General features: G+C 39.6%; 2 protein-coding genes across 2 annotated transcripts; both read left to right on the top strand.

Annotated features, from left to right (window-relative positions):
- Positions 1-235: 235 nt before the first annotated feature.
- LOC308405944 (uncharacterized protein) lies at positions 236-6386 on the top strand. The gene is made up of 7 exons (XM_080896755.1): positions 236-2467; positions 3044-3132; positions 3329-3478; positions 4748-4872; positions 5298-5434; positions 5553-5646; positions 5949-6386. The coding sequence occupies exons 2-7, from the start codon at positions 3045-3047 to the stop codon at positions 6078-6080; spliced, it is 726 nt and encodes a 241-aa protein (XP_080752881.1). The 5' UTR covers positions 236-2467; position 3044; the 3' UTR covers positions 6081-6386.
- Positions 6387-8793: 2407 nt separating this feature from the next.
- On the top strand, positions 8794-10775 carry LOC308406000 (uncharacterized protein). Its single transcript, XM_080896810.1, has 4 exons — positions 8794-9032; positions 9162-9333; positions 9513-9640; positions 10129-10775. Exons 1-4 carry the CDS (start codon positions 8856-8858, stop codon positions 10444-10446), a joined length of 795 nt encoding a protein of 264 aa, XP_080752936.1. The 5' UTR covers positions 8794-8855; the 3' UTR covers positions 10447-10775.
- Positions 10776-11195: the final 420 nt, after the last annotated feature.

Here is an 11195-nt window from a genome sequence, read left to right as displayed (position 1 = left end):
AGTGTAACAACTGATACTTTACCAGTCACATGTCAGAACTCTGTAGCTCATGTCATACACACAGGGAGCATCCTGTCCTGCTCACTCATGCTACATTGTGTCTGGGTAATTCCTGTATTCAAAATACAAAAACAGGATGCAAAAGTCATCTATCACTAAAAATTCTCACTACATTTGCAGCTTGTCTGTGCTTTTGAAAATAAAACCTTTGCCTTGTTTGTAGCAGATCATTAAAGTGAAACTCATATTCATTGTGGAATAGTACCAGCAGAGTGATTTACAAACTCACGAGCCTGACAAAATATAGGGAAATGAGAGCTCCTATTTTGCTCCTATAAGACTATTCTGGGAATAACAGTCATTTTTATTCTAGAGCCCTTTGCGCTCAGAGGAAACTGGATTCATTATAACAACAACACTGCTATTGTTACATTCAGAATTATTTGTGCATGAAGATATCCACTTCTCCCAGTGTTTTGGCAAAATTGACAATGCAGAAATCACAGCAAAACAAACACCATACATCAAACAGCTAAAAGGTGTCAAAAGAACCGCTTGGATTATCACAGCCTTAGATAACAGAAATGCGTGTTGACAGACACACACACACACACACACACACACACACACACACACACACACACACACACACACACACACAGTCTTCTCCCACCACTAATCTGTAATCAGACTGCTATCCTTGCTGTCAACTGAGAAATTCTCTAATCATCTTAATGCATAACAGCCTTTTTAGTAAAACTGGGTCATTTTACTTTTACTTTCCGATTGCAAAATACTTTTTAAATGCAAGGGCTCAAACAACATTTGCCTTGATTGCATTGCAAGTAAAGTAAAGTAAATTTCTGAAATAGAAAATTAAATCTGGACTATGATCTTAATATCGCCAATGGGATAGGAATCTATTGACACAGATTGGCATGAGATACAACGGCCGAACTAAAGAGGAGCAACAGAGGCTGCAAGGGTGGAGCGAGGAAAGCGGCTCACCGGAGGCGATTCAAACCATCAATCCCAACAGTGATAATGGGCAACGTGAACACATTACAGAATAAGATTGATGAACTGTCTGCTCTCAACAACCACCGACTCTACCGAGAGTGCAGTTTGTTTATCTTCACGGAGACGTGGCTAACCGAGCTAACGCCGCAGGCTAACATAGACCTATGTGGATTCACATCCATGAGAGCTGATAGGGACACACAGGCCAGCGGAAAAAGCGTTAACAACAGATATTGTAACCCTGGACACGTCTCCGTGAAAGTATAGGTATGCCGTCCGGACCTGGAGCTGTTAGCCATTAGCTTGCGGCCATATTTTCTACCTCGCGAGTTCAGTGATGTGATCTATGTGTGTGTTTACATTCCTCCGAGGGCCTACGCAACAGCTGCCTGTGAGAATTCTTTACAAATCCTACCATGTGGATTCATGGATTTTCTTTTCACATTCTGTCTCTCACAGTTGAAGTGTACCTCTGGTGCAAATTACTGACCTCTGTCATCATTTTAGGTGGGGGAACTTGCACAATCGGTGGCTGACTAAATACTTTTTTGCCCCACTGTATGTACTGAAACCAACTACTTCCGCTTGTCAGCTTAAGTTAAAATGTTAATTTTTTCCTCTGATTATTTTTTTTAGCATTTTTTTACTGAGTTTGTTACAAATATTCAGGTTAAAAAAACTGTCGGAATTATTTTTAATGAGTTATGTTCACAAAGTCACATGTGCAGTACTCTGTACAGGCCTTTAAAACAAATAAAAATTAAACAGCTGTCGGCAGAACTGTAGGACTGAACAACTTCAGATCCCGAGTGTGTGAGGACAGAGAAGGATCAGCTCTATTTCAGATTTGAGATAAACTTTATATTTCAGTTTGTGATGATTCTGTTTGTGATTACAGGAGCCGTCCTCAGATTCAGACCTCAGCACCACCCAGTGACAGCAGACAGATCATCCTATATCTTCACTCTTTGTAGTAACTCCAAAATTAACTGAAGAAAACAGTACAAAGGTTAAAGTACCACATGTGCTGTCACTGAAAGCTGCAGCTGTTTTATTGATAAAGTTAAAGACAACAAGTCAAAAGGATTAATCACCCCTGTAACTGTGTCACTATACATCAGCATTAACAGTACCTCAGTTTGGTGTTTCAGAAAACTGCTGATGTCAGACCTGCACAACTTCTGTTTTAAACACTGAATGTACTCACACAGGAAAACGGAGAGAGTAATTTTTCCAGAGTCAACATCATTTTCATCTAAAAGAGTAGTTATTGCACGTTTTGGAACCTAATCACTTCAATTGGCCGCTAGAGTTGGAGCCAAAAAACAGAAGAAATTCTATCAGAGTAATATAGAACGACCACGCCCATTTTCGCTTCTTAAGTTTCGTTTCTGCCGCCATTTTCTTATCCCGCAGTGGAACGGAGGCGACTGTCAGCATAAGCCAGGTAAGTGAGCAAAGTGCTAAATAATGATTTTATATAGAATAAAATGTGGAGTTTTTGTTTATGTGAAGGGTAATGCATGTATTATATTACAGCTTCTGAGTTTGTGGGTCTTACATGCTACATAATTGCCAAGGTTTATGCTAATGTTAGCTTCCAACAAAATTAATGTTGTTCGACCACTCAGACAGCTATATTTCAATAAACTTAATTTAGCATTGCTGAATAGCTGTTTTTAGGTAGTATAATTGACCAGGGAAGTGTGTTTTTAACAAATCCTGTGCACCAATGTTTTATCCAAAATGGTAGGTGAGCACATGTTTTTTACTCAGAATTGAATTGTGTGCATGGTTGCAGTCTGTAGCCCCTAGTGTATTAGATTAGCATTATACAAACTTCCTATTGCTGCAATGTAGAGCTTTCTATTACTTATGTGTTTTTTTTTACATGCTTTTTCATCAGAACAGAGCATCGTGAGATTGTAAGACATACAAGGAATATATGTGTGTGTTTTGTTCAATTTTGCAAGTATTTGTAATAAATCAGATTATTTAACAATATCCTTTTCATATCATGAAGGATGCAAGCTGTGCGTGTAAAGTATAGAGAACAACAAAAGTACATCTGTTTTGAGGGCCAACTGACCTACACATCGTTTTTGGAATGTGGTGAGTAAAAAAATCAAAGTTTCCAGTGTGTTTCATAGCTTGTGTGAATAAGTCAAGCTTTGGGGATGGTGCTATAATAGCTGCTATACCAAATGTTTAGGCTTTTTTTCTGGTTCAGTTTATGTAATTTCACTTTTTTTTTGCCTTGTTCTGGTATTAATTTCAAATGTATAATGCAATTTTATAATGTTCACAGTTGCCAAGAAGTTCAACATTCCAAACTTGGACTTCAAAGTTTTTGATGACTCAAAGACTGAAGTTGATGAGGATGTTTTTGATTTCCTTATGAAAAAACAAAACCTTGGTGTGCTAGAGATTTGTCAAGCACAAGGTCCAAATCCAGATGGTAAGTATCTTGGAATGTCATCATCATCGTCATTTTTAAACTTTTAATTGACCGGGTAGTGGGGAGAGAAACCACAGTCCAGTTTATTTCCTGGTTGCAAGTGGAGAGGGTGTGAGCAGTTACGTAAGCACAGTCAGTTGTCCTATCAAATTACTTGGTCCAAATATTAAGATTGGCCAAACTTTTTTCAGGATCCCACGGGAATGGAATAATGATGAGTTTCTATCCCTGATGGAATTTTTAACAGTTTAATGTCCCATCAGCTTGGTAACAGCATTTTAACTTAAGCAAAGAAAAATCTAACATCTGCAGAAAGGTAAATGTCACTAGAATCACTCAATCACTGAGCCACTGTGTCATTCATGCTTTAACCCTTGTATGGTGTTCGGGTCTGTGAGACCCGTGTTCAGTTTTTTTCAAAAGAAAAATTAAACAATTAATTATTTTTTCACGTGTAAATGTGTTGTGTCTTTCCACTCACTCCACTTGATTATAACTGATTTATTTATAACATTTTATATAAAAGAAAAACGAGAAGCACATTAATTCATAAATGTGATCTAACAAAGGTAAAGGGAAAAAATTAACCATGTTTGCTGTTCATATGTCTTGTAATTGGGATGAAGTAAACATCTGTTGAGTAATTTAACATAAAATTGTTTGATAGTGTTAATTTGGAAAGCCAAAACTCTAGCGGGTCCACCAGACCCATGAACACTGGCTGAGTAACAAAAATACGAACACCACACAAGGGTTAAGTCCTGGCTAGTAGAACATGTTCTGTGTAAGGCAAGCTAATACATTTACTGAATTGTTTTCAAATAATCCTATATTTTGCTGGGTACTACAATGTTTATGATTGTGTAAATAACACTAACCATCATACGAACTTAAACAAGAAGGCAAGAAGACATGAAACACTAAACATATAAAGGCTAATTTACATCATGGAGCCCTGCTCTCAAAAACTGACATGGATTTAACTATTTCTGAAGCTGGATTTAAGAAATAACTGCTAAACATTTAATATGATTTTCTGTTTGTTATGGAATGTGATGTCATGTGGTTGGTTGTGACTAATAAACTTAAATTAGTTTATGTTATCGATTCTGTCACTCATTGGCTAAAACAGGAACATCAAGGCACTACAACTAAAAATCTTCAACACTGCTCACTCATAAAGCACTTTACAAACCCAGCTACATGAACCTCATTGTTGCAGTCAGGGGCAGCACAAAAGTGACCTCTATAATTTTTATGATTTGATAGATTCTTCTGCAAGCACCTCCTTTACCAGTTCCAGTGGAGAAATTGAAGTGGACTCTGATGACACCATATTATTGGAACACAGTCCTACAACAAGACGGAGAGCTGACGACACTTCTCTTGCCCGAGTAAGCTATGTAGTTTGCTGTATACCCTTTCAGAAAGTTGACACAAATTTGAATATATTATATGTATTATTATCACTGTCATAAAAGCACAAGATTCTGCTGTCTTTCCTGCAGCACAGGTCTGCAAATTGTAGACCAGATCGGCAACATAAAAAGTTAGTGTGCTTGAGAGACAGACAAATTTAAGGGTAATTATTTGTGCTTTTTAACAGAACTTTAGGTGGCTTTGAAGCACAGTGATCATGAATATCTAATGAACCTCAATTCTATACTAAAACATACTTAAAAAAAATAACATGTATTCGTGACTATAGACCTTTGATTTGATCTAGAACGAACCTGAAAGCTTTTTTAGTATCACAAGAAAAATATTTATGATATATTGATTATATATTATTATATCGCTCTATTTTACTGTAACTTAGATGGTTGAAGATGTTCTAAAGAACAAACCAGGAGGAGAGAGGATCATCAATGAGTATGCCCGGACAAAAAGCCTAACGGATAGCAGACGGCGTGACATGGTCAAGATATTAGTTGCACATATGACAAGTGAACATGGGTATGCTGACATAGTTATTTCATAAGTATATATATGATAAATTCATTTATCATTTATTCATTCATTTATTTTCTTAGAGGTGGTATTTAGACTTTCAACTTTGTGTTTGTCTGTGTAGGACAAGTCCTTCAAGACGTGTTAAAGAGAAATATGCAAAGGGTATCATCACGTTGTTCCCATACCTGGCTGATCCTAGGAGCAGGCTGGGCTATGTAAGTACAAAAAAGAATAAGTTCAAACAATTTACTTTTCACTCGTGAATGTAAGACATTTTTCAGGCATGAAATATATGTAGAATTTACTTAACAGTTTGGCTCTGGATTGAGTAAAGCTGAAGATGTTTTTCTTTTCGCAGGACTTTCCTCTGTGCTGCCTTTTCTTAACTCTCATTATTTAAATCCCTTTAGAGTTCAGCGCTCCAGTCCCGAGCAAGGGAGCTCAATTGCTGCAATTTTCAGATTGAAAGTGTAAATATATTTTAACATGTTAATTAAAATATTTCATTTAATTTTAGGAGCATTTTTACAATGCAGAAGATGGGAGTGGGTATCTGGCTTGGAGATTGAAGTTTATTACCCAGGTATTATTTACCCAGGGAATTCTCTCACGTCATCTTGGTGGCTGTTTATGTACCCCCCTCTGCTAACCCCACAGCTGCATGTGACACTATCCACTCTGCCATAGCTCGGCTACAGACTCAGCACCCGAGTGCCTTTATTGTGATCTCGGGTGACTTCAACCATGTATCACTGGACAATACACTACCTACATTCAAACAATATGTGGACTGTCCCACCAGGGGAGAGAAAACTTTAGACTTACTGTATGCTAACGTCAAGGATGCATACAGCTCCTCCTCCCTCCCCCCACTTGGTAGGTCAGATCATAACCTGATTCACCTCACCCCCCGCTATGTGCCAATTGTGAGGAGGGAACCTGTGACCACCAGGACTGTTAGGAGGTGGTCAGAGGAGGCAATAGCGGAACTACAGGGCTGTTTCGAGGTAACCGACTGGGAAACACTCTGTGAGCCTCACGCCGAGGACATCAATGGGCTTACTGAGTGTATCACAGGCTACATAACTTTCTGCACCGACTCCATTGTTCCAGCTCAGACTGTTCATTGTTACCCAAATAACAAGCCGTGGGTGACTAAGGACATCAAAGCCCTCCTCAACAACAAGAAGAGGGCTTTCAGAGGGGGCAACAAAGAGGAGGTGAGGAAGGTCCAGGTGTTACTAAAGGACAAGATCAGAGAGGCTAAGGACAATTACAGGAGGAAGCTGGAGTGGAAACTCCAGCAGAACAGCATGAGAGAGGTGTGGAGGGGCATGAAGACCATCACTGGATTCAGGCCAACCAACAGCAGGGGAGCTGAGGGAGGTGAGAATAGAGCCGACGAGTTGAATCTGTTTTTCAATAGATTCGACACCACAGTGTCTGCTCCCACCCCCACAACCTCACCTGCAGTCAGCCTGGAATCCAGAGCCACACCACTGTGCCAGCCTCTCTCTTCACATGTTGCCTCCTGTGAGATTCCTGACACCCCTCCCCCACCCATCACCTTCACTCAATACCAGGTTGAGATGCAAATGAGGAGACTTCACTCAGGCAAGTCTGCTGGACCAGACGGAGTGAGTCCCCTTGTCCTCAAGACCTGTGCCCCCCAGCTGTGTGGAGTCTTTCATAAACTGTTTATGCTGAGTCTGAGTCTGCAGAGGGTCCCGGTGATGTGGAAGACATCATGCCTCGTCCCTGTACCAAAGACGCCTCGTCCCAGTGGCCCCCAGGATTACAGGCCCGTGGCACTGACCTCCCACATCATGAAGACCCTGGAAAGGCTCATCCTGGACCAGCTGCGACCCATAGTAAGACCACATCTGGATCCCCTTCAGTTCGCTTATCAGCCTCGTCTCGGAACAGAGGACGCCATCATCTACCTGCTCAATCGTGTCTACACCCATCTGGACCAGCCGGCGAGCACTGTGAGGGTCATGTTTTTTGACTTTTCCAGTGCTTTCAACACCATCAGGCCGACCCTCCTGGGTGATAAGTTAGCAGCGATGCAGGTGGATGCTTCTCTGGTGTCCTGGATTGTTGATTACCTGACAGGAAGACCACAATATGTACGTCTCCCACAGTGTGTGTCTGACAAGGTGATTAGCAACACAGGGGCACCACAGGGGACTGTCCTCTCCCCCTTCCTCTTCACCCTCTACACCACAGACTTCAGCCACTGCACAGAGACCTGCCATCTTCAGAAGTTTTCTGATGACTCTGCGGTGGTTGGATGCATCAGCAGGGATGATGAGACAGAGTACCGGGCTGTGGTCGACTCCTTTGTCACGTGGTGTGAGCAGAATCATCTGCAGCTCAACGTGGCAAAGACCAAGGAACTGATCGTGGACTTCAGGAAGACCAGGAAACACTTGACCCCTGTTTCAATCCAGGGGGTCAGTGTTGACATTGTGGAGGACTATAAATACCTTGGAGTACACATTGACAATAAACTGGACTGGGCTAAAAACACCACAGCACTTTACAGGAAGGGCCAGAGTCGTCTCTATTTTTTGAGGCGACTGAGGTCCTTCAACATCTGCCAGAAAATGCTGAGGATTTTCTATGAGTCTGTGGTGGCCAGTGCGATCCTCTATGCTGTTGCATGCTGGGGGAGCAGGCTGAGGGTCGCAGATGCCAACAGACTTAATAAACTGATCCGTAAGGCCAGCAATGTTGTGGGGATGGAGCTGGACTCCCTCAAGGTGGTGTCGGAGAGGCGGATGCTGTCCAAGATAAAGACAATGTTGGATAACACCTCCCACCCACTCCATGACATGTTGGTCAGTCACAGGAGCTCGTTCAGTGAGAGACTGAGATTACCGAAAAGCACCACTGAACGACACAGGAAATCTTTCCTGCCTGTGGCCATCTCCCTGTACAACGCATCCACTTAACACACTGTTTGCTGCTACAACTACACATGTTTCTTTTCCAAATATTTATTTATAAGTGACTTATGTATGTATGTATGTATATATATGTATATATTGTACTATTCTTAGTTAGCGTATTGTCTGTCTTGTCTTAATGTTGGTTTAAAATGGAGCACTGTAACAAAAAATAATTTCCCCCAGGGATCAATAAAGTATTCTGATTCTGATTCTGATTCTGATTTATCCAAAAGGAAGCTTCTAATGGACAAAACAAGACTCCCAGAATGTCAAAAACGCAAATGGGTATGTGATATTGTTAGTAGTTATAATTCAAGTCTCACTCATCTGGAGACTAAACTGCATGCATGAAAATTCTAGCTGAGTTCTCAAGCCTTGTAGGACACGGTGTCACTTTTTTGTCTTATTCATATCCACTGTTAGGGGGCCCAACATCTGATAGAGACTGTTTCAGAGAAGACAACTGCCTAATGACAGACAGCTTGTGTTCTGAGGCTATTGCACTGATGAAACATACAGCTGATGAAGGAATTGTTATGATGAAGATGAAGCAGACCTTCAACTATCGCCAAAAGATGATTCATGATCCAGTGAAGTCATCTGATATCTTTTTGGACTTCCCAAGATTCCTGGATATAGGAGGATTAGTATGTTTATCTTACCTTCAACTTCCCTCACTGTTACATTTATAAGTTGAGGTGCATCTGAGAAAAAAGTGAGCATAAAAGTTGTTTGATACAAGGAGTTTCAAAAACTTAATTTCATCTCTTCTGCAGATTGAACAAGATTTTACTTTGATGTTCGATGAAGCCACCTCTGCAAAGTTCCTGGAGAAGTGGCCCACTATCTACAAGCAGAAAGTCCTCAAACAAAGCCGTGGTCTCACGCAATCAGATGACCTTCAGTACCTTGTGCAAAATGCTGAATGCACAATAGAAGTGGAAAATGGTGAGATAAAATAAATGGAATTTTATTGTTATGTTTTAATTGGAGCATTTGAAAGTGTAACACCGTCACCTGCTGTCGCTTTTTTTTTTTTTCAAAACTTTATAATGTAAGTGTTAACACAGTTGCAGATAACGTATTTTGGCAGCTAATTATTGTTTCCAATTTACTTATGTTTCCAGGATGGGACAGTGACATGTCATCCATTTTGATCCTTGTACACCTGTTACCACCATCACCTCATGGCCGCAAGAGACCAGGAAAGCTCTCAGCCAGACAAGCCTGTGACCATCTTGTCAAGTTTGTCAAGGTAAAGTTACAGTAAAGGAAACATAACTAGTTATATTTACATTGATAACAATATTTCAGACGAACTAAAAGGTGTATGTTTAAATACAACTATGAATTTAGTCATTACCAAGAGATGTATACAGCTCAGTCAAGCAGCCTTTATGTCTTCCACAACCATATGTAGGCTGTATTTGCAACATCACACATTTCTTTTATCACTTGAGTAAAGTACACAAACAACAAGTCATTCCAAACTTTAAGTTCATTGTAAATAGAAATGCTACAATTTCAACAAATTAACTGTCATGGTAATTAACATATTTATATAGATTATATCTGCATATAGATTTTTGTAGATATACAGATAACAGATACTAGTTTTGACAAGCTAGTAGTTAAAATTGAACTAGTTTTGTCTGTTTTGTATCTGTCCTTAATTCTGTCAGCTTCTTGTTTTTTAACCGAAGTCTTATCATGTTGGAACGTTTATCTGTCTTTGTGTCACAGACGGGAACTAGCATCCAGGGGCATCTCGATGGCATCACAGAGAGCCTTCAACCATACCTTCTTGCAGTGGGCACTCAGAGGAATGTGATTCACAAGTACTTCATTGTGATAGACAAACATGCAGTACCTTGTAAGTCACCAGGCTCTCTTGCTTGTTTTGATGAGCTTTTCAAAGCTCACTTTGTCTTTGGTACGTCATATGACCACGATCTGGTCAATATGTACAACTTCCTGCAGACCACCATTTACGAGATAGATGTTGATACAACCAAAGTGAATCCTAGGGTTGCAGAGTTGAGGGCTCGGATGCTGCGTTGAATATTTTTTTTTCTACTAAGAGTGTTGAGCTGGAATGTTTTGTTTCATTTGCAAGAGGTCCCAGACAAATGCTAATTCCTTGATAAAGCATTTCAAAGTGATCCATGGACTCTGTTCTGGTAAGACTCTTCGTCTTAAATGTGGCCAGTTTGGTTGTGCTCAAGTTTATGGCACATTTTCTGGGTTCAAGTTTTGTGTACAAGAGATGGACCTCATGTAATTTGTGTTGAAGAGCTTTTCTGTTGTAAAGCATTTGATTTACAGGTGTCATACAGTGATAGTGATTCCAGTTTTTATATTGTACCATACTGTTTCCTGTGAACAATAAAGGTGGCTGTTAAAATATAAATAATTTCTGATTTATTTATTGTACCTTGCAGTGAATGATAATACATAGAGGGCGAAATAAAGTCACATATTTTTCTTCTTTTAATTCTATTTAGAGTAAAATTTAGTTGTATGTAAAATTTTAATTCTATTTGGAGTGAAAATGTTGTTCTATTTGAAATAAATTAGAATTCAATTCTGAGTAAAATTCTGCTCTATTTAGAATAAAATTAGGGTGGAGTTGTTTTTATTTTATACTAAACTGAGTAAATTATCATCATGTGTATTAAAATATTTGCACTGAATAGAGTAGATTTAACTCTGAAAGTTTAACTCTACCGTAAGAGTAAACTTTACTCCATTTAGACTGGGACCAAATACTGTCTTTTTTAGAGTAAAATTTTTTTCAATTTGAGTAAAAT

This window comes from Rhamphochromis sp. 'chilingali' (genome assembly GCF_963969265.1).
Source record: "Rhamphochromis sp. 'chilingali' genome assembly, chromosome: 11".
NCBI lineage: Eukaryota > Metazoa > Chordata > Actinopteri > Cichliformes > Cichlidae > Rhamphochromis > Rhamphochromis sp. 'chilingali'.
Note: the sequence above shows the minus strand (reverse complement) of the source record. Positions and strands in the feature narration are given on the sequence as shown.